Source organism: Pseudorca crassidens, chromosome 9 (assembly GCF_039906515.1).
Source record: "Pseudorca crassidens isolate mPseCra1 chromosome 9, mPseCra1.hap1, whole genome shotgun sequence".
NCBI classification, from domain to species: Eukaryota; Metazoa; Chordata; class Mammalia; order Artiodactyla; family Delphinidae; genus Pseudorca; species Pseudorca crassidens.
Genome location: NC_090304.1, coordinates 101,947,251 through 101,973,717, shown reverse-complemented (window position 1 = coordinate 101,973,717; position 26,467 = coordinate 101,947,251). Strand labels below are relative to the sequence as shown.

Genomic DNA, 26,467 nt, shown 5'->3' with positions numbered 1-26,467 from the left:
ATGACTACTGGGTGGTCAGTGCTGCAGGCAGGGGTTTGCCCAAAGTGGCAGCTGCGGTCGTTGTATCTTTGTCTAAATATGTTTCTTGTGCTGTGGTGTTCTCAGGGAGTGATCTGTTGCCGTGGGGCTCTGATGGGTTTGATTCTGTTACTGTAGTGCTGTTGACTTTTTTTGTTCTGCTTTGACTTTCCTTTTCCTTCATTTAATGGATTTTCCCCGATTGCTTATTTGCTGCTCATGTCACGTCTACATTTAAAGCGTAACTATCAACCTTTGTTGGTCTTAACTTGCGTCCTTCATAAAGAGAGAGACCTAACTGCATTCCCTTCCTTCCTCAGAGAATTACTTAATCCTTCCATCAGGGAATCTTCAGATTTTGAATGTATCCTTAGAGGACAAGGGATCATATAAATGTGCAGCTTTTAATCCTGTCACACATGAATTAAAAGTTGAACCCATTGGCCAAAAGCTCCTTGTGAGTCGTAAGTATTTGGGGGAATCGTGGTCACTGGGAAGAGTCCTCAGAAGCATTTCTCATAAAAAGTTGGGAGGTGGGAGTTCCTTTTTCTTTCAGATCCTGTTTGTTTATCACGAGAAAGTCTTTACATGCAGAAGTGCATTATAGCATAGTACTGTATATGTTTTAAAAATATAATGACTTCTTAGAAGAGAATTTTGGTCAAGATGACAGGATAGAATTCATGTGGAGAACTTTGCCCTTTGCTCAAATAAAAAGAAATTAGTGAGCAAATATCACTTTGTATCAGTGGTAATCAAATTGGTGGCTGTGAATTACAAAAAAATATTTATCTGTTCTCTTTGAGATACGATAAGTTGTAGTGGCACCAAGAGTCAAAGCATAGTTAAGTAACAGTCCACATACTTGTTGAGAAATTCAACATTTCCAAACTGCTAATTCAGGAGTAGCTCTAAAGGATCATGAAGGCTTTTAAATTTAATTCTCAACTGAAAATGATTTAGTTACCAAACAGGACCTCATAGTGTAAAGAAGAATAAATGGGAAGATGGGGAAGCTCACAGCTTTGCTAAGGAAGAGGGTGGAAGTGAATACATAAGAATCATGATTTTTTATTTTCCCTTCTTTCTCCAGGCCCTTCTTCAGATGACTTTCACATTCTTCACCCCGCCCTTTCACAGGCATTAGCTGTTCTCTCTCGTAGCCCTGTGACCCTGGAGTGTGTGGTAAGTGGGATCCCAGCTTCTCATGTGCACTGGCTGAAGGACGGTCAGGACGCTGTGCCTGGAAGCAAGTGGAGAAGGTTGTATTCGCATCTTGCCACGGACAGCATTGATCCGGCGGACTCCGGCAACTACTCCTGTGTGGTGGGAAACAAGTCTGGAGACACCAAACACGTGACTTACGTGGTGAATGTACTTGGTAAGATGTTACTTGTTAAGTGTTTTTTCAAGTCAGGCTATTTTTCTGGTCTAACTGATGTTTGAGTGGAAGATCTATTTGTGAACCATAAATGGAATAGAGACTACCTAGAAATAGCTACCCCAGTACCAAAATGAGCTTCATTTCTCTAAAGGACTGCTGAGTTGGGCAGTGTTTCTGGGTGGCACAGAGAGTTTCACCTGGGATGTTCTTGGGAACCTCACCCCCAACCTGGTTACACAATACAGTAAGTCCCCTACATACGAGCCTTCAAGTTGCAAACTTTCAAAGATGCAAACGTGCGTTCGCATGTCTAATCACGTAAGTTAGTTCACGTGTCTGGTGTACGTTGTCACGTGTGTGCATCCTCTACACGTGGCTGTGCTTTTGTGTACTGTACAGTACTATATAGAGTACAGTAGTACAGTATCTTTATTTCAAGCCCAGGATGTCCTGAAGCAAGTGTAAAAGCAGTGGTGGTGTAGCTGGTCCTATACTATATAGCCGATTGTTAGTAGGGTTCCTAAGCTAACTTTGTTGGACTTATGAGCAAATTGAACTTACGAACGCTCTCTCGGAATGGAACTGGTTCATATGTAGGGGACTTATTGACAGAGCTGGTTCTTCCTTCTCGATGACGTGGAGGAAAGAGACTGGAATTCAACAGGATGCAAGATTCTGGGCTGTATCAGTGTGTAGTGTCCAGTAATCGTAACTAAGACAGAGTACTGACTAGAAAATGTCATCTCAAAAAGAAATCATTTCATTTTATTTTCCCTTTTGGAATGCTTTCACTCTAGCTGGCTCATAAAATTTGTGTTATTTTCACCCATATTTCTATATATACTATTTATCTCAAAGCTATTCCTTTCTTCCAGCTACCTATCTCACTGTCATGTGTAGCAGCAAAAATGTTTTCCTTTATCAAAATAGATTTTCATGAAAACTGGAAAAAAAAAGTTTTCATAGTAAATATAGTTTTTGTAAAGCTTCTACACCTGTTTATGTGCAACAGTGGCCTGACATAGGTTACACTGGAATTAATACAAGTGCATGGCAAGTGGGCTTTAAAATTTAATGCTAATTAGGACTAGATTAATATGCATGGTCATTTAATTTGGACATATGTTACAAATGCCGATACATGATGTACTCTGTCCAGGTAATAAGTGACTTGATGCAGAAAGAAAAAGACAAATACCGTATGCTAACACATATATATGGAATTTAAGAAAAAAAAATGTTATAAAGAACCTAGGGGTAAGACAGGAGTAAAGACACAGACCTACTGGAGAACGGACTTGAGGATATGGGGAGGGGGAAGGGTGAGCTGTGACAGGGCGAGAGAGAGTCATGGACATATATACACTAACAAACGTAAGGTAGATAGCTAGTGGGAAGCAGCCGCATGGCACAGGGATATCCGCTAGGTGCTTTGTGACCGCCTGGAGGGGTGGGATAGGGAGGGTGGGAGGGAGGGAGACGCAAGAGGGAAGAGATATGGGAACATATGTATATGTATAACTGATTCACTTTGTTTTAAAGCAGAAACTAACACACCATTGTAAAGCAATTATACCCCAATAAAGATGTTAAAAAAAGTGACTTGATGGATACGAAAGGAAAATTTTTGCCCAGAATACATGTAACCTCAAAGCAGAATTGAGCATAAAAAGAATTTAACTTCCAAATAAGCATTCTTCTGTTTTGGCTTTTGCGTAGTGTGAAATCCAGGGAAATGATTACTTTATTTCAAACAGATCACCTGGAACAAACGCTCAGAGAAGCCAAAGATTAGAAACTCTGCATGTATATATGTGTGTGTGCATTTGTTGGGTTGGCGGAGGGTGGTTAAGTGGGAGGAGAGATCTATAAAAAGAGGCTATAATGTTTTAGTAACATATGGTTTATCCTATTGGAGGAAAGTAAATACATTTCTAATTTTTTCTTGATGACCATGGTGGATGGGAGAATGTGAGGAAATAATACAATTCGGTTTCAACTAGTTCTTGAGGAGAGTTTGTATGACTCATGTGATAATTTAAAAAGTACATCTTGAGGGCTAGACTTTAATTTATGTTTATTTTATTTTTTATTAAGTTTTTACTGGAGTATAGTTGATTTACAATGTTGTGTTAGCTTCTGGTGTACAGCAAAGTGAATCAATTATACATACACATGTAATCCACTCTTTTTTAGATTCTATTCCCATATAGGTCATTATATTGAGTAGAGTTCCCTGTGCTCTACAGTAGGTTCTCATTAGTTCTTATTTGTTTTATTTTTAGAACATGCTTCCATTTCTAAAGGACTGCAGGATCAGACAGTGTCTCTGGGTGCCACGGTGCAATTCACGTGTGAAGTTCATGGGAACCCAACCCCCAACCGTACCTGGTTTCACAACGCACGGCCCATTCGTCGTTCCCCACGACATCTGACTGTGGGAAATGGATTGAAAATCAGGGGTGTTACCATGGAAGATTCTGGGCTGTATCAGTGTGTAGCAGATAATGGGATTGGATTTACGCAGTCTACTGGGAGACTGGAAATTGAAAACGGTAGGCTTTTAGGTCATGTAATCATAGGAGATTTTACTTTACAGATGGGGTTTTGTTCTGGTTAAAAATTAAATCATTTTTACAAAAAAGGAAATAATCCTATCACCATAACAGAGCAGTGTTCATTTTCCATGTTCCTTTCTTGTTGCAGGTAGGCATTTCCATGAAGAAGCAACCTTATTTAATCACGCTCATTTAAAAATTTTTTTTATAATATTTTTTCAACAGATACTGCATAGTTTTGAAAAGCCATAATTTTGAAAAGCACATGGTAAAAGCCTCACTCATGTTCCCCAGCCAGCCAGATTTCTCTTTAGAACTAACGAGTTTTCTCATTTTCTTGAATATCCTTGTGTGCATGTGTGTAATCAATTCATATAACATGTGAGCTTGTGTGCATTTAATAACAATGTCTGTTTTTTTTTTTTTGGAACGTAAATGGTGGTAGCATTCATATAAATTACCTTGAAGTTTTCCTTAAAAATTTTTCCTTGAATTTTACCTTAAAAATTACCTTGAACTTTTCACTTCACACATATCTTGGACATCTTCTCATATGGTACATTAAAGAGTATTTTCATTTCTTTTTAAAAATGGCTGCTTAGTCTTCCGTTGTATAGTTGTGATGATTTGACCAGTACCTCATTGATAGCTGTTTCTAATCCTTCACTATTACAAGAAGTCTACAATGGATGTCCTTCTACATAGATTATTTTGCACATGTGTGAATATCTCTAGCATAAATTCCTAGAAATGAACTTGCTGAATAAAAGCATGTATGTCTTGGTAATTTTGATAGATATCACTGCTCTCCAAAATAGTTACTAGTTTACACTCCCACTAGCAATGTTTCCACATATCCTCACCAAGGTGTGGTGGTGTCAAAATTTCTGTTTAGTCTTTGCCAATCTGATAGGTTTTTAAAAAAGTACCTTTTGGGCTTCCCTGGTGGTGCAGTGGTTGAGAGTCCGCCCGCCAATGCAGGGGACATGGGTTCGTGCCCCGGTCCGGGAAGATCCCACATGCCGTGGAGCGGCTGGGCCCGTGAGCCATAGCCACTGAGCCTGTGCTCCGCAACGGGAGAGGCCACGGCAGTGAGAGGCCCGTGTACTGCAAAAAAAAAAAAAAAAAAAAAAAGTACCTTTTGATCTATATATTTTTTATTATTATGAATGAAGTTGGGCATCTCATCATGTGTTTATGAGCCATTTGAATTTGCTTTCCTGTGTATTGCCTGTTCATTGTCTTTTGCCCATTTTAAATTAGGTTGTTGGTCTTTTTTCTTTTTTATAGGAGTTCTTTATATATTAGGGAAATTAATCTTTTGTCTGAGAGTTATAAATATTTCAAATTTCAAAGAATCAGGATGATAGAGACCAATTCTCTGAACTTGGTGCAATTAATTTAGATGTTAATAACAAAAAATAATTTTTAAATGGCATGTATTTGGAAACAGAATTATATTTCTCAATAGCTGGGTCAAAAATCATAATGGAAATTTAAAATTCTTTCAGTGATAATGAGTGTCAAATTGTGTGGGATATAGGAAAAAGGAACATAGAATTTATAGCCTTAAAGGCTTATAAAAGAAAGCTAGTAAAACTGAAAACTAGTGAACTACGTAAAATAAGAGAATAGATTTAAAGAAAACAGAAGAAAGGAGATAATAAAGATACGGGCAGAAATCAATTAAATAGAAAATGAAGATAAAATAGGATCAGTAAAGATAAAGTTTAACTAAGGAGTTATTCCAGTAATCAAGCAGAAAATTTAAAGTATTATTCATCCTATTTAATGAATAAAGGAGAAAAACAATATGATTATCTCCATAGAAGCAAAAAAACATCTGACATAATTCAGTATCTATGATAGACACTTTTAGGAAAACAGAAATAGAAGGAACTTTCTTAACTTGATAGAGTATCTAACAAAAACTCACAGGAAGCATTACTTTTAATGGTGAAATGTTTAAGCATTCCCTTTAAAATCTCTTTTAGTTGTCATCATAGTGGAGATTCGCATCAGTACAGAATGACAAGAAAAAGAAATGAAAGATGTAAGGGTAAGAGAGAAAGAAAACTCAGTCGTTATTCATTCACAGCTGCTATGGTTGTCAATATAGAGAATCCTCAATAGTTTGTTGGCAAATTGTTAGAAATAATAAAAGCTTTTAGCAAGGTGGCTGGATAAAGACCAATAAACAAGAATGTTGCCTTTCTATGTACGAGTGTATTAGCCAGGTTTCTCTAGAGAAACAAAACACAAGAGGATCTATGATATACACATAGGAGGAGATTTATTATAGAAACTGGCTCACACAGGTATGGAGGACAAGTCTGCCATCTACATACTGGAGAAGGAGGGAAGCCAATGATGCAGTTGAGCTGTGGGAGGAGGAGTGATGGTATAAGTCTCAACCTAAGTCCAAAAGCCAGAGGTCCAGGAGCACTGATGTCCAGTGTCCTAGGGCAGAAGAAAGATGGCTCAGCTCATAGAGAGAATTCGCGCTTCCTCTGCGTTTTTGTTCTACTGAGGCCCTCAACGGATTGCATGGTGCCCACCCACATTGAGAGGGCCATCTGCTATACTCGGTTTACCAATTCAGATGCTAATTTCTTCTGGAAACACGCTCACAAACACAGCTAGTTATCTGGGCATCCCTTAGCCCAGTCAAGTTGACACAGAAAATTAACCATTACAATTAGCAACAGACAGAAAAAGTAATTTAAAAGACACTCTAAAAGAAGAAGAACAAGAAAGTGGGGACCTTGCTTTACCAGATATTAGAATATACACAAAAATCTATAGTAATTAAGACAGTGTTGTATTATTGGTGCAGGAACAGACAAATAGACTCTTGGAACAAGACAGAGACCACCAACAAGGATTTGCACTAAGGATTTGACTTAGGTGGCATTGCAGATCACCAAGGGGAGGATATCCATTTCAAGAGTTGATGTAGGATAATTGGTTATCAAAATGGAGAAGAAATTAAATCTCTAACTCACATTGTACACAAAGACAAATTTCCAGTGGATTAAAGACCTATATATGAAAGGCAAAATGGCAAAGTTTTTGAAGAAAATATAGAAGAATCTCTATATGATCTGGGTAAAACTTTTCAACAAGACATTTTAGGCTAATTTTTAAGAAAAGATTGGTATGACTACATTAAAATTAAAGCATCCTTATGTTTTAAAGATACCATTAAAAATGAAAAGCAAAGCAATAAACTGAGAGAAGATGCTAGTAACATATGTAACTAGCAAAAGAGCAGTACCTAGTACTTACAAAGAATTCAGAACCATTACAAAAAGGATAAAGGATCCGATAGGAAAATGGACAAAATGCATTTGACAGAGGAGGAAAAATGAGTGGCAGATAAATATGTGAAAAGATAGTCAACCTCATTAGTACTGAGGGAAATGCAGGTTACGACCCATGAAAGCATTTTACAGTTCTTAGATTAGTAAAAATTCAGAAATCTGATCATTGTTGATAGACTTCGTCAAACACAGGAAGTAGGACTGGAAAAGGAGAAAGATGTGCTGGAGAAAATGTCATTTGTAATCGATATTCCATTGTGAGATCACTTAAAAATACCGCCCCCCCCCAAAAAAAATACCTGAGACCAGAAGGAAAGAGTCGGTGCCACTTGTTTAGAAACAAAACTTTGTTCGTGTATTTGGTCAGAAATATGTTTGTCAACCGTAATTCAGAACAGGTTTTTCTCCCAGGATTTTTGGGATCAGATTTTTGCGCCCTGGAATTGACTGTCTTTTTGAAGGACTATTATTTAGTTTTATACTTCTTTACACCTTTTTCATGTTAAAGTCTGAGGTTTTGGCCTCACGTGTTCTGGATTTACAGTGGTCAGATGCGCTGAGGATGCAAACTGGAAAACTCTCTGTGGATTCCTTTATATACATTCCTTTCTTTCTGAAGGACAGGCAACCTATGTGGGAAATGTCTAGGAGCCCACACGATGAAAAATTCTACTTTTGATTGACTGCTTTACTTGGTGAAAGTTGAGAAGCAAACTAACAAGGAAGGAGATATCTTTGTTCTAATCGTGACTATGATCATTACTACTTGCTAACGACATTGCAAGCACTGTTCCTTCAGTGAATGCACATGTTCACCACACTGTTCTGCATGTAAAACACTGTTTAGAAACACACATATAAAAGATGTTTCTAAGACAGCTACTTGCGCACGACACAACATTTACGTAATAGGATGAAATCATTTTGCATTGTAGATACTATAATGTTCTTAATTTACGTGAATTACTTTTTTTTAACAGACAGTGGACTCAAGCCTGTTATAATTACGGCACCAGCAAGTGCAGAGGTGGCCTCTGGAGGCTCCGTGACTTTCTCCTGCAATGCCACCGGGGTGCCGGTTCCAGCCATTCGTTGGTACGACGGGCATGGACTGATAACCAGCCATTTGTCTCAAGTTCTTAGATCTAAATCCCGAAAACCACACTTATCAAGACCTGGGGGTTCTGACCTGGAGCCTGTGTACTTCATCATGTCCCAGGCTGGCTCAAGCTCTCTGTATATTCAGGCTGTTACTCGGGAACACGCTGGGAAGTATACCTGCGAAGCTGCAAACGCACACGGCACCACACGGTCGGAAGCCATCCTCGCTGTTGGTGAGTTGCCATTAGTATCTTTTCCCAGGTGAATGGTTTCCTTTGACAGTAGGGGATAAAGTGATTGGAAGTAGATTTCAATGAGTCTAGCAACCTCTAAATATATATGTATTTACCAACAACAGTGAAACGTAGAATTGCATTTTTTGGTATTTGGCCTTATGCGAACCAGATGAACTTTGGTCTCCACTTCTGGTGGGTTTGTTAAGCTTGTCGTTGCTCTATAGGACACTTTCATTTGGGAGCAAGCCCAAGGTATGACCTCTTTGGGGCATTAATACTTTTGGTTTTCTAAGCTGAAAATATCGTTGCAAATATTTTCAGGTGGGCCCTTAGTAAGGTTAGTATTCAGTCTAAAGAGTTGGCTTTTATTGGGAATGTTGAGTCCTGTGTACTGTCAAACAACACCCATCTGTATATTTGCCTCAACCGTATTCAAAGTTATTGTTCTAATAGGGTGTATAATATAATATTCTTTTTTTTTTTTTTTTTTGTGGTACGCGGGCCTCTCACTGTTGTGGCCTCTCCCATTGCGGAGCACAGGCTCCGGATGCGCAGGCCCAGCGGCCATGGCTCACGGGCCCAGCCGCTCCACGGCATGTGGGATCTTCCCGGACCGGGGCACGAACCCGTGTCCCCTGCATCAGCAGGCGGACTCTCAACCACTGTGCCACCAGGGAAGCCCTAATATTCTTTATATTTTACTGATTTGGGGTGATGATGACTTAATTTGGAGTACTGGTATATAGAATATCAGTATTATTCAAATTAATTCAAATTTGACTTAATCCACATCCAAATCTTATATCAGGGGGCATTGGTGAGGGTGCCCCACTCATAGGGCTGGTGTGAGGATTCAAGGAGTCTGTACCTGTAAAGTGCTTAGAATGATGTCTGGAAGTAGAATGCCTTCAATAAATACTACGTATTAAGTTACAATTATTACTATCTAATTATTATTAAATTATAATTATCCCTTCTGGTAGTGTTTAGGGAAGAAGAAATAGTTACTGATACTAGTAGACCTTAATAATCCTTAAATAAAGAAGGTAGTTAAGTGTTGCATAAATTTATACACGCATATGGATGTGTATATGTATGTGTATGTGTGTGTGTTTATATATCTGTTCTGCTAAGCAGAAATAGGGGTGGCTCTGCTCAATGTTGTTGTAGCCGTAAGACAGCTGTCATGCGGGCACTGCTTGGGTATCATTTGGCTGAAATGATTTTCTTTTAAAATTTTTATTTTTTAAAATTTATTTATTTATTTGGCTGTGTCGGGTCTTAGTTGCGGGCTGCGGGATCTTTCGTTGTGGCATGCGGGCTCTTCTTTGCCGCACGTAGGCTGCTCTCTATTTGTGGTGTGCAGGCTCCAGAATGCGTGGGCTCAGCAGGTGTGGCACGCGGGCTCAGCAGGTGTGGCGCACAGGCTCAGGTGCCCCGCGCCACATGGGATCTTAGTTCCCCAAACAGGGATCGAACCTGCGGTGTCCCCTGCATTGGAGGGCAGATTCTTAACCACTGGACCCCCCTGAAGTGATTATGTAAATAAAGGGTAAAGGGAGCCATAGACATCACAGTCATAGCTGATGGAACTAGGTAAGTACCTAGTTGTCTAACTGCCTCACTTTATTTATTTATTTTTTAAATTCTATTTATTTATTATTTATTTATTTGGCTGTGTTGGGTCTTTGTTTCTGTGCGAGGGCTTTCTCTAGTTGCGGCAAGCAGGGACCACTCTTCATTGCGGTGCGCGGCCTTTCACTGTCGCAGCCTCTCTTGTTGCGGGGCACAGGCTCCAGACGCGCAGGCTCAGTAGTTGTGGCTCACGGGCTTAGTTGCTCCGCGGCATGTGGGATCTTCCCCTTCCCAGGGCTCGAACCCGTGTCCCCTGCATTGGCAGACAGATTCTCAAACACTGCGCCACCAGGGAAGCCCCTCACTTTAAATATGAGAAATCTGAAGCCCTTAGAAGATACATAACTTGTTTAGATTCGATCTTTCTAGATCTTTAAGATCCCCCTACTCCCAGGATTTTATGTCTTGATAAATACCATTTTTTATGTATAGTAACCCCATGAGCTACATCCTACCTGAGTGGTCCTTCGTTGCTTCTTTTACGTGCTCTATAGTAATTACTGAAGTCTAGCTGAGTCTATTAAAGCTCAGAACAGCACATAACAACCCACTTCTTCCCATGGGAATCTGAGCTTATTATTAAATTCTAGCATGCTGGCAGCCTTTACTTTATTTGTTATGAAGGGGGGAGGTAAGCAAGATGACTCTCTCCCCCACCTTTTTTTCTTTCCAGAGACCTTGGGTTTTTGAGGTCCTGGATGTACAAATATTTGTAGAGTGAGTTGTAACTTTTCAAAACTATAATGGGAGTTGGCCTGGGGTCCTAAATAGTTTAGGGTGGGGTTGCTGGTTTGAGTGGTCACAGTGGGAACAACTTTGGCAGATCTGGTTCCGTTCCCTGTTGAACTGGTTTCAACTCAGAGTCATTAATTCATAGACATTACCATAGTTATAGTACTTCGAAAGCCAGAGTTTTATCAATCTTTTTCCAATTCAAAAAACATTCTACCTTAAAAAATGCTAGATGTCTCTCCTGACCATTTCACAGAGTTATTTTGAAGATAACTTGAGATCATGTATGTGAAGAACCTTTGGAAAGTACTGTGAAGGCCTTATGAATTGTATCTAGTATCTGTGAGTGCTCAAATTCTGTTATCCGGAATAGTAGAAGAAAATTAATTGAATCCCCTTTTTGATAAAAGTTATGGAAAAGTCTCATTGCAGCCTGAACACAAGTGGAATTTTGATACTTCTGCAGTAGACACAGGCTGTAGCATAACATTTTTTCTCACGCCTCTGTATAAACTGAGGCGTGTGGTATTCAAACGCTCCTACAGCCAAATACCACTTCCCGGTGGTGACCTGCCCAGAGGATCCATGAAACACTAATGATAAAAAGGTCCTTGTCCACTGCCCTAAGCCACAGCTAATTGCCTCTACTTGCTAGAGTCCATCTCTTCATTAACAGGCTCTCCACCACACCCTTCACATCCAGCCCACATTCTGACTCACTAGATAAACACGACTGTTCCAGGAGCAGTACTTGGAAGCTGTCTCAGTGACCTTAATTAGTTTTCTTCTCTATTATTTTCCCACTAGCTTCTTGTTTTCTTTGACGGAGGACGCTTCTGGGACACCTTTTCTCTCTTTTAAACAAACAGAGAACCAGAGAACCGACCTGCCACTGTTAGTCCTGTTTTTTGGTCGGTTCTCTGTGAAACTGCAGTAGCTCTCCTAATACACTCCCACCTTTCACCAGGAATCCGACTTCATTGTGGAAAAGAAACTCTGCCGTTGTTTCCTCAGCTCCCTTCCTCCACAAAAGTAGGAGACTTTTCATTGCCAGTATTAATAGTGCTTTAGAGGAACTAGGCTGTCAACCCTCGGGTTTTATTGTGCTGGAAGTTTGTTTTCATAAATTGCTCTCTCCTCACCATACGTGCTCACCCACGTCCCCTCCCTCTCCCTCTCTCCCCCTCTCCCCCTCTCCCTCCCCCCCCATCACCCCTCTCCACGGCTAGCTTGGGCATCTATCTGTATGTGGCAGCACTACAGTAGGGGTGCCAGGCCTTCTTAAAGCTTAAGCCTGGAAGAGCGCAGCCTGTCTTGGGCCTGGCGTCTGTTAAAACGAGTCACAGGGCAGCTGGGATTCAGCGTGGGAGGGGACTGCTCAAGGGTGTGAATATTGAGATATCTTTGGAGACTAGCTACCCAGTAGGTAATAGCCTGCCTCTTGACCTTTTCTTTACTATTTATTTTACTTTTTTCCCAAGGGAATGCATTACTCATTGTGTTTCGTTTACCAACTAGAGTTAAAGTTGTTCTCCAACTTAAAATCTTCTGAGGTTACACTAGCAAATTGCTGTTGTAAAAGAGGGAATGCTGGTGTCGAGCAAGGAAGAATGGCGTCCTTTCAGCTACTAAACTCCTGCATCATAGAACTGATTTTTCAGACAATTAATTTGCTCCTTCATGAATAAGAGATGGCTACTGGAGATTAGATGTTTCCATGAATCATAAATTGAAATGTTACCTACTTTAACTTCTAGGGCTCAAACCGTGCTGACAGTGTGTTAGATCACTGTATGAGAGACCCTGAAATAATGAATTTCTTCTATCTCCTCTTTTTCTTTCTCCCTTTCTCTGCAGTTCCTTTTGAAACAAATACAAAAGCAGAAATAGTCACACCTTCTGATCCCACTCAGAATGATAAAAGTGATGGTTCAGAAACTGGACTATTGAGCTCATTTCCATTGAAGGAACATTCCAGTGCTACAGAATCATCATCAGAGAAAAATGCTAGTGGTGCCTCTGTCCCCGATGCCCCCATCATTCTGAGCCCCCCACAGACGCACACACCAGATACGTACAACCTGGTCTGGAGGGCGGGGAAGGATGGCGGGCTGCCCATCAACGCCTATTTTGTGAAGTATCGAAAGGTAATGTCTTCTCATTTATCATCTTTCCCTTCCGTGTCCCAGAATGATGAGTTTGGGAGAGAAATGCCAGCAGTCATGCTGGATTTACCAGTCTTATAAAAGCAGTGAGAATGAAGTACAAATAATTTCCCCTCAAATTGGGATTCTAAGAAGCCTGTAGCTTCTAGACATTTTTAATCAAATATTTTAACCCCTTGGGTATAAAATTCTATAAACCAATTTTTAAAAAGTAATTCCTTCCCTCTCTGAGATGGCAGAATGCAGTTTATTTAGTAAAAAAGCAGTTTCTTATTACAAACAACTGTTTGAACAAAGTTGTCCCTTATAATCTCTGACAAATGTTTTCATTTCAAGTTCTCTTCTTAATTGTATTAAAACCTTACATTGTTTGGTCATTTATTATGATGAACCTTGATTGTCTCAGTTGATTTTTCAGATGATGTTTTTCATCCACAGTCTTCTATTAAAGCAAAATGAAAAAAAATCTCCCCTCTTTGTTTAATGAGACTAAATGAAATGGGAGGAGATGCACTCATATTTAAAATAATTTTCTATGTTCAAGACATTTTGGTATCCATCATTTAACAGTAATATTTTTTCTTTAGGTATTTTTTTATTGAAGTATAGTTGATTTACAATGTTGTGTTAATTACTGCTGTACAGCAAAGTGATTCAGTTATACCTATAGATACATCCTTTTTTTCATATTCTTTTCCATTATGGCTTATCACAGGATATTGGATATAGTTCTCTGTGCTATGCAGTAGGACCTTGTTGTTTATCCATCCTGTATATAAAAGCTTACATCTGCTAACCCTAGCCTCCCACTCCATCCCTCCCCTTATAGTAATATTTTTAATATCTGGAAAAATTAACATGGTGATATTTGAGAGTTTATTCACCGTTTGTAACCTGATGGTTCTAGATGCGGATAGTTTCACTTGTATTCTTATCCACGTGAAACTTCCCATGTAATGTTGGCTCTTGGTTCCATTAATCGAGACCCAACGGATTGGATCTCTTTCTGTTTCCTCGAGCTCACATTGAACAGTGTCAAGACATGAAGCAAGACTGTTGGAAATATATAATGAATAATTATATAATTTATACACATATAGACATACATAATATATATTTTGATTTATCATATATCATGCATAATATATACTATCATTAATACATGTTATTGTATACTTATTTAATTCTCCCATTAGCCCAGTAAGAAAGGAGCATTGTTTCCATTATAAGAAAAGGAAACAAACTGGGTGATCAAATAACTTGCTTGAGGCCGTAAGTTAGTGGCAGCTAATGGAGCAGGAATCTTTTCACAGTGAGAATCCCTAAGTTCTTGCTATAGGGCTCCTTCTATTTCTTAATGTGGAGAGGTGTTACATCTCTTTCACTTTTGATAGTGTATTACTTCCCAAAATTCATCTGGAATTGAATGATTTCTCATTTTTATCCAGTTGGAATGGAAGATTCTTCTGCCCTGTATCTCGTTTTTTTTTAAAAATGCCTTATTTTCCCTTGAGTAGCTGGAAGGTGGTGTTGGCGTGGTGGGAAGATGGCAAACAGTTCGAGTCCCAGGAAGTGAAAATGAGCTCCATTTAACGGAACTGGAGCCGTCGAGTCTCTACGAAGTTTTGATGGTGGCAAGGAGTGCAGCAGGTGAAGGACAGCCTGCCATGCTCACCTTCCGAACCAGCAAAGGTGAATATAATCTTCCTTAAGTGGAAGGAGTTGGCTGTCTTGATGTCACTTTAATAATAAGTGTCTTTTGGGGTAGTAGAGATTCTTGTTTATAGAGCTACTAAATAAACCTTTTATAGTAACGTTCGAAGCCACGTTTGGATGGTTGTATTCTTCTATTCCATCCAGTATTTCACAGATATTTTTGAGGGCTTGTTATAGGTAAGACAGTAGGGTAGGTGACGCAGGGAAGATGAAGATGATCAAGACAAGATCCATCCTAACGGAGCTTCTGCTTTGTTAAGAAAGGTAACATATATGCATAAATACCAACTCAAGGCAAAATTTCAGTTCAGCTAATATTTACTGAATGGCTTCTCTGTGCCAGGCAATAAACAAAATAGACAATACTCCTTTGCCCTCATGGAGCTTCCATTCTAGTTGGGAGAGATACGTTATAAGAACATTAGTAGGTGGTGAGTGTTAACAAGAGAAATAAATTAAGGGATGGGTATAGTATAGGAAGTGTATGAGATAGCAGTTGTCACAATTTGAGCAGGTGGCCAGAGAACTCCTCAATGAGTAGTTGACAGCAGAGCAGAACTTAAAGGAGGTGCGTGAAAACCATGTGGGTATCTAGGGCAAGAACATCCCAGTAGAGAGGATAGCATGTGCAAAGACCCTGGGGTGGGTGTACTTGGTGTGCCCTAGGAACACTGAGGGGCCATAGTGATGGGAGTAAAGTACGTGGGTAGGGGAGAACGCTCAGGGAATTGGCAGAGTGGCCAAAGCACTAAGTACGTTGTCCACCCTGCAAGGACACTGACTTTGAACCTGAGTGAGCCAGAAGCTTTGGAGGGTTTTGAGCAGAGTTGTGACACAATCTGTTGTGTGTTTCAATGGGACATACTGGCTGTAGGGTAAGGATAGACTGGAGGAGGGCAAGGGAGTAGGGAGAGAAACCAGATCTGACAAGGACTAGGAAAGACTTACAGAGAAGATGCCAGAGGGTAGTCTTTCTGTGGGGTAGCTTGTGAGGGTAGCTTGATTGAAAAGATGCCATTGCAGGTTGGCCATAAATGAACAAAAAGACTTCAGTGAGCAGAGATGGGAACTGGAGAGAGGAGTATTCTTAGGGTGGCACAGTATTAAAAAGGAGTTCTGATGATTGAGAAGAAATTGTCTATTGGCTTTTGAAAAAGATCCTTTCGGACTTCCCTGCTGGTGCAGTGGTTAAGAATCCACCTGCCAATGCAGGAGACACAGGTTCAAGCCCTGGTCCGGGAAGATCCCACATGCCGCGGAGCAACTAAGCCTGTGCGCCACAACTGCTGAGCTCGTGTGCCACGACTACTGAAGCCCGCGCACCTAGAGCCTGTGCTGCACAACAAGAGAAGCCACTACACACCGCAACAAAGAGTAGCCCCCGCTCGCCGCAACTAGAGAAAGCCCGCGCCCAGCAACAAAGACCCAGTGGAGCCAAAAAAAAATTAATTAATTAATTAAAACGAAAAAAAAGAAAAAGACCCTTTCATCTAATTAGTGAGTCTGGCCTGAAAAATAATGAGTATTTCTTATTTGAAATGTATTTTGAGTTAACTTCCGTAATTAGTCCTTAGTTGTTTATAAAGTCTGACCTACAAATACTGAATAGTAAGCATGTATTTCAGTTTTAAAACAATCACCCAATTTCACTTTTTGCCTCTTGAGATTTTAAAACTTAACATGACAGCTTTCTCATGAAGAAGCTTAACAGAAGCTCTTAAATAATGAATTTATGTGTCAGAATTAAGAAGTATGTACAGTAAAAAGAAAAATGAGTGAATAGTTTGAAAACCTTCACTCTAGTCATTTGGCTTTTTCACTTGTGTCATTTTCTCTATGTGTAAATTAAAGCTAGCCTGGTGAAGAAAGACACATTTTAGTTATAGGTACTACAAAAAGCCAAAGTAATTTTTAAAGTTAATTCCTCATATTAGCTAAGTAATTACAATGTAGGTTTTAATTTTAGACACTGTAACGATAAGTTTATATATTTATATCTATATGCCAGGTGAGTTTCATAGTATCTTTTCTTATTTATACATAGATGCTTATATTATATTATATTATTATTATATCTTTCTAGAGAAAACAACATCATCCAAAAACACTCAGGTCTCCTCTCCACCTGTCGGCATCCCTAAGCGCCCTGTTGTTTCAGAGGCTGCAGACAACTTTGGAGTGATACTCACAGATCCTTCCAGGCACAGTGGAGGTAAAGAGAAGACCCTTCATTTATTCATTTTGCTTGTTTTCAGATGTAACTGACCTGTTTCAGATTATTTGGGGGTGGAGTGGCACAGGGTGTTTGTTTACTATTCAGATTATATACTACCATACAGCTCTTTTAAGTTCTATTTCAACCATTTTTTAAATGTCCTATATTCAGATCTTGGTAACCCAGTACAATGGTTTGTATTTAAACTCAAATTCAAAATGTTATGGTACTAAGTTTTTATAACTCACAAAAGGAATTTTTCTGTCTCCTCTTGGCAAGGAAACCAAATTTACATTTGAACTCTGAACATCTGACTCTTTTTAAAAAAAATGATTTGTCAAAACGTATGATGGTACCTAGAGTAAGATTTAGTTTTTTTAATTGAATGGACTACATGGCATACTCAGCATTATTGTTATATCTTACGGTTTTTAGATGCCATAGCAGTAGAATTTTCAAAAGACTTCTTTTTAGTACTTAATCACACATGAATTCTACTGTTACAACATAATGTGCTTTTCGTGATCTAGGGAAGGCTTAACATTTTATTGCTGAGCTCTAAGAATTTTCAAGCTTCTCTTCCCTATTTTTATAGTCTTCCATGCATTGGTTTCAGACAAAAGCAAGCCACAACGTTTGAACACGCTTCTGGAGCACCTCTGCTTCTTCAATATCATGAGCTGCTTTTTCTTGAGTCCTTTTACTTCTGAGGAACCTTTCCGCTTCCTTAAGCAGAGATAGGAGTGTCAACTTCATAGGTATAAAACTGACATCGGAAGAACAAAAACCTTATGACTTAACACATTGTACTAAATGCTGGAGCAGCAGAAATAAAATAAGTCTTGCCCTTGGAGAAGTTTACAGTATAGTGGATGTTACAGACAATTAAACCAATACCAATATAGTAGGGAAGACAGACAAATTAACCCATAACAGTGATTTTGATTCCACCCTTGTTGTTGTGAGGTCAAAAGAGAAATATCTAAATCACTCACTTGCTAGGAAGGAGGCCCAGTGGTGATGAGAGGCGTCCTGATCTAAGCCTCAAAGATAAGAATGTTACCGCTGGATGAAGAAATAGGAGAAGGAGTTCTAGGCAGAGACCCCTCCTTGTGCAGAGACAGATGAATGACATGTTCTATTTCATTTAGAGATTCAGAGATTTTATTGAGCGTGACTGGTTGCTGTGTGAAGTGATGCTACAGTGGGGAGGTGGGTGGGTGCCGTATATGATGTACTTAAAAATTTGGTCTTTCCCCAGAAGCTATAAAGAAGCCTGAAGGATTTTAGAGAGGGGACAGGAGGAGTGGCAACAGGTGAGGCTTAGAAATAAAGATAGTGGCCGTGTGAGTGGAGAAGGAGGACACGGGTGAGAGATAAAGGGAGTTGAATCTACACTGAATGAGAGGAAGAAATATGGTGCCTTGGGCTTGGGCAACTTGGACCATTTACCAAGATAGGTAATAAGAATCTTTAGGTGAAGATGGTGGATTCTGTTCTGGAAATCATGAGTTTGGAGTTATCCAAGCAGAGATAACCATAAAGAAGTGATTTATTTAATCTCCACAACCTCCCTGTGAGGAAGGTAGCGTAACTATTTTACAAATGAGGACACTGAGACTCTCAAGGAGGTTATACAGCTTGCCTAAGGTCATCCAGAAAGGTCATCGTCACGCACCATCCAGAAAGTGGTGGAACTGCTGTTCACAGTCAGATATTTGAACGCCAAGAGCAGTATTCTTTCTTCTATCTCCTAACAGTCACACACTATTTCTTTTAGGTATTGATGATATTCTCCTCAGTAGAGATTTTCCCCTAATAACTTTCTTTTTCTGTTTGGTCTGTGGTATTCTTTGATGAATTTTAACCTCACGTGAATCAACATAGGAAGTTGTTTGGTTATCTGGTATTAAAAAAAAAAGAGGTTCACTAACACTTCTATTCATTCTGTTTCCATTGCTTTCTAACTTGAAAGGAATACAGTAAGTATCATGCCAAGTTGCCTGCTTTGAATATCTTCCTCTTTTTATCCATTAAGCAGTTTATTTTTAAAATGCCACAGTTTTCTCCATGCAGGTACCATATGCAACATTATTTTGTGCTTGTGTATTGGTAGTCAGATTGAAGAGGTGTTGAGACAGAGAGTTGTTGCTTGAGGCCAGGCCCAGGCTGGACAGAGACAGGGCTCCCGGAGTAATTCACCAGAGTAATGTAACCATGGCCCAGAGTTGGTCCTCCTTGTTTTAGCTCTAGAAACTTGATTGTTAGCATGCCAAAGGAGAGTTGGTCTCTTGAGAACCAGCTCACGCTTACAAAATTCACAGGTGATTAATGTAAACTGAAATGGGCAGTTTAATGTCACTGTCATACAGACCAGATTGTTTCTATCTGCATCCTTTCCTTTAGGAACCAAATGGGAAGCCCCTTATAACCACAAGATTGCTTGGTCAGCAAGAAGTGTTAGGTACACGGTTTAAATGACTGATGAACTCACTGCTGAGGTTTCCACCTGCCACAGAACTGAAACCTTCCCATTTGGGGACTAGGACGTACCCTCCCCTCGGCAGTGCTAACCGAAAACCGCCAGACATTAGCTCTCTGACCCCCTTTTCCTACAAGGTCATGTGCGTGATCACGTGGATTACCAGTTTCCTGATAGCACTTGTCTCTTTACTTAACTGCGCATCCTGCCTTCCTGCTTTCTCTCCTCCCATTTTTATTAGTATTGATATTATTGGTTAAGTTCTATCCCTATTTACTGCTTGCAGTCTGTTTTTTGGAGTAGCATTCCTACAAAAGTAATAGCTACATTACTGATTATTGATAGGCTACCATAGTAATAGCTAATATAATAATCTGTAGATCGTTTGCTGAATATGTTTTCTGTAGCTTGGATGGGTAAAGAAAAACATTTAAGTGACACATCATTTTGAAAATTTACCGTAAATTTTAACCACAGTCAGACTTGAAGCACCAGGGAATAATGACGTCTTCACTGTTTTAGCCAGGAATCCAAGATAGCATGGTCATAATGATCATACTCATTAACTTTCAATGTTTCAGAGCTAATTATCAAATTTATAAATTTTGGGGCTTCCCTGGTGGCGCCGTGGGAGAGGCCCGTGTGCCGCAAAAAAAAAAAAAAATGAATAAATTATTTCACTCTTTCTTCCTTCTGTGCTGTACTTGGAGATTTCATTGCCCATTAGCTTTTAACAGAGGACTGGAGGGTAGTCATAATACTGTTAACTCTGGAAAGAAGTTTGGTGAAGAGCCGTTAAGACAATGATGTTTGGGATTTATCCCTTGCAGTCCATTTGAGTCATTCTTGTCTCTGCTGCCGCGGGTTATTGAAATGAATGTTTCCATTTCCAGTCCCAGAGGCACCTGATCGGCCCACTATCTCCACTGCATCAGAGACGTCCGTCTATGTCACTTGGATTCCTCGGGCAAATGGGGGGTCTCCAATCACTGCCTTCAAGGTCGAATATAAACGGATGCGGACTAGCGATTGGCTGGTGGCAGCTGAAGACATTCCTCCTTCCAAACTCTCTGTGGAAGTGCGTAGTTTAGAGCCAGGTAGTGATATGCAAACATTTTCTTTTAAACTATCAGTGCTGACTTTAGATGCAAATTCTTAATAATCTCATATTCTTCTAATTGTTAAAGTAATATGAGCTTATTGTATAAAAATTTGAAAATAAAATATAAAAAGAGATTAGTCACCTGAAACCCACCCATCCAGAGATAACCATTGTTTATATTTTCTTGTATTTCTTCCTAGTCTTTTTTCCTTTCTAATACAAACCAGGATCGTGCCATAAGTATTATCTTGTGACCCCTTTCCTCTATATTATATCATATGCATTTTCCAATATCATTAACAATTCTTCAGAAACTCAATTTTTAATAACTGTGTATCTACCAAGTAAGTACACCATGATTTTCTTAACCATTCATCATTTCTGGGCTTTAGATTATTTCTAACTGCGGATAAATAGAAACAGTGTTGTGGTGACATCTTTGTGTGTGTGTGTGTGTGTGTGTGTGTGTGTCTGTTTTGCTGTGAATGAATATTTTAAGAGAAAAATTGCTTATTTGACTAAAATCGATCTGATGATGCATCTCAGCATGGTTAGACCCATTGCTTTATTTGAAGCAATGAAGACGAGACAACACTAACACCTCTTTGTTCTGTAAGTTTTGGTTCAGCAGCAGGGGATTCCCCCAGCCTCCCCAGTTTATGAAAGAAATTAAACTGTAAAAGAGAAAAGCAGTAATCACAAGTCAACTTTCTTTACTTGTATTTGTTTGGGTTTCATGACCATTTTTGTTGATGGACTTTTAAATGTACTTTAGTAGCAAATACCTGTGTTTGTCTAAACAGGCAACATGAGGAGCCCAGGAACATGTAGGTACAGTTGGGAGAAGATGGCAGTTTTAAATACGGGCAAAGCTAAGGAACATTTTACAGACAGAAAAGACTGTCTTCAGATGCCCAGGGGTTATTTTTGAGCTTTTAGGCAACTTGCTTTAGGAGTCTAATTTGTTCTTTAGATTCAGATTTTCAGAAACTCACAATCCTTAGAGGTTTTTTTAAGTTCTTAATATCTAATCCAAACAGATACCTTCTGTTGTAGCTTAAATCTGCTCCCCTTATCCTATTATTAGCGGGAGCAGAGTGACATCTGCTATCACCCACACAGTGCCTCTTCACAAACGTATTCACCGTATTAAACTTCGCTTCAGTTGTTTCTTTCAAAGGGAAAAGAACCTAGTTTTGAGCACAGATACACCAGCTAGTCCTGTATTTGATGGGTATGACTTTAGAACAGGATGTTGAAAGAGTAACATGCTCTTTCCCATTTTCTCCCTGCCCTGTTCCATGACGGACATCATCCGTCTCTCCCAGTGACTCCCAATAAGGTCTTGTAATCTTGAACACGCTCAGTGAACACATGCAATACCAGTGAATAGGAGTTGGCAACTGTGTTGAAATCTATTCACCATCTAGGCTTTCGAGGATGTTGTTATTGTAGAGAGATACTTAAGCACAATTGTCGTATTTTGAATATTGTCCTTTCAGATGTCTTATTATAGCTTTTAAAAAATTATGGTTTTCTTCCCCCCCCCCCAAAAGGTTCAACATACAAATTTAGGGTCATTGCTGTCAACCATTATGGTGAGAGTTTTCGGAGTTCGGCCTCTCGTCCTTATCAGGTGGCTGGGTTCCCCAATCGTTTTTCTAACCGTCCAATAACTGGACCTCACATCGCATACACAGAAGCTGTCAGCGATACTCAGATCATGCTCAAGTGGACGGTAAGTAAAACATCTTCTCTAATGAGAAGAGTTTCTGATTTGGCCATGTTAATTTAATATCTTGTGACACAACACTATGAACGGCAAATGTTTGAACTTTCAAGTAAGGGGAAATCGAAGGGCACAGATATTTGTGTAAGAGCACATGTTATAAGAGGGGCAGGTTTAAAAATAAAATGATTGTCTCCTCAGCTCTCATCCAAGTGTTAACTTAATCGCCATTTCATGTTTTATTCCTTTTGAACCCAATGTACTTTTATGTCTTTGAACCTGGTGAGATATATTGCTTTATTTTTGTTTAGCCCTGCAGTAAGCTAAAATGCTCTTAATACCTCTGAATACCTTTAAATTAAATTTAAAATGGCCATCAAGGATGTTTGCAAAATGAAGCTAAAAAAATATTGCCACACAGATAAATAAATCTTAATGGATGTGGAAGTTACGTTTATTTTTGTCTTTGACAAGTCTTTGCTTCTCTTTTCTAGTACATTCCATCAAGTAACAATAACACTCCCATTCAAGGATTTTATATCTATTACCGGCCAACAGATAGTGACAATGACAGTGATTACAAGAGGGATATTGTAGAAGGTAAGTTACAAGGACAAGTGGGAGTCCTAATAAAGGAGCTTTGGAGGGAGAGGGTTTATAAATATTATGAAAAATATTATCCCAGGTTAAGATAGAGTAAAAAAATGAAATGGTATAGGTACTATTACTTTGAATTTTTCCCAAAGAAAGATAATTTTTCCAATTTAGTGCAATGGACCCTTGAAGAATGGGGGCGTTAATCCTCGTATAACTTACAGTCGGCCCTCCGTATCCAGGGTTCCTCCACATCTGCAGGTTCGACCCACCACAGGCTGTGTAGTAGTGTAGCATTTACTATGGAGTATCTGTGTAAAAGTGGACCCACGTTGTTCAAGGGTCAACTGTATATATACCATCTTACATTTGCTTAAAGGAACAGTCAGTTACAAAAGAGTGGGGGAGATATGATTTGTCAGTAGTTCGTCTGAAAAAAATTTTTCTGTTTTGTTTAAATGAATAGTGGCCTGAATATAAAAATCAATTACAACTTCTAGCTATATTAAAAAAAAGAATGTCTCAGGCAACAGTTCCATTGAAGTCTGTCCTAGAAAGATCACATCTTGAGCGTGTTACCCATTTTTAGAGATGCTGAGAAGTTGAATATATGTAGAGAAGAAAACAGCTGAGAGCACAAAGCGTGTTGAAACTGCCTTTTGACTACATTTAAAATATAATCCAGGGACTTCCCTGGTGGTCCAGTGGTTAGGACTCCGCACTTGCACTGCCAAGGGCCCAGGTTCAACCCCTGGTTGGGGAATCCACAAGCTGCACTGCACAACCAAAAATAAAAATAATTAATTAATTAATTTTTAAAAAAGAAAGAAAGAAAAAGAAAATATAATCTGGAACTTTGCCCGTGGTCTGAGGGCCGCACGCGGTCTGGCTGGCGCCTGCCTCACCTCCACTATGTGTCACGCACTCTCCCTTTCTCACCGTGTCTTCCATCACGCATGGGCCTTCTTTCTGTCTCCTCGTGTGCACCAAGATCTTTCCTGCCTCGGGATCTTGGCACACGGCAGTTCCAGCTACCTCCCCCAAGGCTTCATCTAGGACCTCCACTTCTGTCTGTTGTGTGCTTGAATGTTCCTTGCTCAGAGAACCCCCTCCCGTTGACAGGAGATGCCCTTGTGATTTCTAACCATGCGCTTTGTGTTTACTTCATGCAGTTTATCCTAGTTTAGTTGTGTGTATGTGTGTGTGTACGGAATTATTTGCTTAAAGTGTGTCTCCCCCACTAAATGTTAACCTCCCTGTGGGCAAAGGGCCTTCTTTCCCACAGCTGTGTCCCAAGTCCTACAGCGATGAGATGTTTGGTGTTTATTGAATGAAGGAATGAATGAATGCTTGGAGTCCAGAAAGAACAGTGGAGTGTCTGGGAATGATCAGATTGGAAAAAAGACGACAAACCAGCAACAGGACAGCTGTCTCCAAGTATTTAAGGACTAGGATGTTTAAGAGGAACTCAACCTGTTGGGGTGGGAGAGGGGGGCTACAAGGGAATTTTTTGAAGAAGAACCCTCCAATACTGCATTTTTAACATGGTTCTCTCACAAAATAATAAGCTCCCTAATTCGGGAGGTGTTCAGTAGAAGCTGGGTGCCTGTTTCTCAGTGATGTCTTGGAAGGGGTTCTTAGTTTGGGAGGAAAGCTTCTTCCAAGGTCTTTTTTTCACTCCAAGATTCTTCTTTTTTGAAATATTAATCTCCTAATGGATTGTGTCAGAAAATCGTCCCAGGCCAAGGTTTCTTTCCTCTGAATTCTTGACGTCAAATACTGCCACATAGTTTTTTGTTACAAGTAGTCTTATAATAAATTACTTTTAATATGCACCATCACATTTCTTGAAATATCGCAGCATTCCTTTTACTGTTTATCCAATGGAATTACTTTTGTAATATGATGAAAAATTTATTGTCTAAGTTTTAGTACCCAGCATAGTTTTTGAATGAAAGAGTGATTGTTTCTCTTCTTAATCTGGAAAAGTAGGAAAGAAACGAGTCCCCCAAATCTGCTTTAGATGTTAAGAATTGGGGAAATGTGGAAAGATCATTGTTAGTGGCAAAAGGATTCTGTGAAGTTGAGATAGTAGCTGCCTTGAGGGAGCAGTGGAGGAGGAAGCATGATGGGGTTGGGGGAGCCAGGAGCCCTCTCTCTCTTCACCTGGGTGCTGGTCCCATGGCTGTGTTCTGCTCGTGAACATTCAGCTGTACAGTGATGGGTACTTTTCCATATGCATATTTTACTTCATAAAAAAGCTGTTTAAAAAACGAAATGGAAAGAATGGTTAGTGACTGATCTGCACTTTAGTCCTGGCTCGGTCTTCATTTTAGTTTATCTGGGTTAGGCAGGTGAGGCTCTCAGATTTTTATTTTTCAAATCTTTTGAGAGAGGCTACACTTTTGTTAGAAAATCATTGTAAACAAGGCAAATGTCAGTGAAATGAGCATCCCTCTCTGTCTCCATGTGTATCACTCTCTTCCCCACCCTTCTGGGTTTTACTCTAGAAATAATCCGCTGATAAAGAGTTTCTAAACTATATTCTCTAGTTAAATCTTTGAACTTTTGCAGACTTGAGTGATGTGACTGTTGAGTGTGGAACTGGGAAATTGCTCTAAAGAAGACTTTGTTTTCACTACAAGCATCTGTACATGTGAGCTTTGCCTTGTGGTTCACAGAGAACTTGTTTATGACCGTAATAGATGGAGCAGTTAGATGTTTAAGTGGGCTTCACTGTGCTGTGTAATTCGCTCCTTCCTTATTTTCAAGTTTATGCACTTGAAATTCTTTTTGTGGCAGTTGGAAACTATTGGCTTGTTTTCCCAAAGCGAGGAGCAGAAGTATTTATCCTTTGTACCTAAAGTTTTCTTTAAAGTTTTAGATTACTTATGTATATCGACTCAAAATTGTTTAAGCTTTGAAACACAATTGCATTGTTAAAGAATACAGTAAGAGAAGAGCAATTATATTAAGTTATCCTATCTTCTGAATTAGGTTCCACGTTTAGATAAACTCAGCGTTTCCAACATACCATGTTTTCGTGATGAATATTTTAATCTTGTAAATTAAGTTGAGTTCCAGGTAAATCAAACTATCAGTCATCCTGATCTTTAAGCCTGTGCTTTGGTTTTTTACCCTTTCTAAAATATTCTTGGAGAAAAATCTGCTTGCTAAGCAAAGGATATGCTGGTTGGTTGATTTTAAACCTAATAATGCACTTAGGTGTCTTATTCATCAGTGAGCCATAAAACTTTCTCTTTGCCGATATTTCCTGTAATTGGAATAATTACCATAACACGGGATGTTAATCTAACAAAATATGTATTACTTTATTCTCTCTTATTAGAAACATATCAGAAGTTTAGTTTAATTCCATTTTTTTTACTAGTGCTACGAAAGGAAAACTTCAAATCTAGTGTAATAATTATTCAAGCGAATGGTGATAGGTGATAGTGGAAGGCTGGGAAAGACCTA

The 26,467-nt window shown here is 39.4% G+C and overlaps 1 protein-coding gene and 1 non-coding gene across 7 annotated transcripts in view; both read left to right on the top strand.

Annotated features, from left to right (window-relative positions):
* CDON (cell adhesion associated, oncogene regulated) overlaps positions 1-26,467 on the top strand; it is a 100,653-nt gene that overhangs the window by 44,398 nt on the left and 29,788 nt on the right. For all 6 annotated transcript variants that reach the window (XM_067751504.1, XM_067751501.1, XM_067751502.1 and 3 more), the window contains 10 exons: positions 339-482; positions 1,112-1,399; positions 3,688-3,957; positions 8,264-8,617; positions 12,845-13,134; positions 14,670-14,844; positions 16,952-17,080; positions 20,459-20,662; positions 22,224-22,405; positions 22,891-22,996. In XM_067751504.1, the coding sequence (XP_067607605.1) occupies positions 339-482; positions 1,112-1,399; positions 3,688-3,957; positions 8,264-8,617; positions 12,845-13,134; positions 14,670-14,844; positions 16,952-17,080; positions 20,459-20,662; positions 22,224-22,405; positions 22,891-22,996 (2,142 nt within the window). The remainder of the gene's footprint in view (positions 1-338; positions 483-1,111; positions 1,400-3,687; positions 3,958-8,263; positions 8,618-12,844; positions 13,135-14,669; positions 14,845-16,951; positions 17,081-20,458; positions 20,663-22,223; positions 22,406-22,890; positions 22,997-26,467) is intronic.
* On the top strand, positions 23,681-23,753 carry TRNAA-UGC (transfer RNA alanine (anticodon UGC)). The gene has a single exon. It is a non-coding gene; the product is annotated as a tRNA-Ala (tRNA).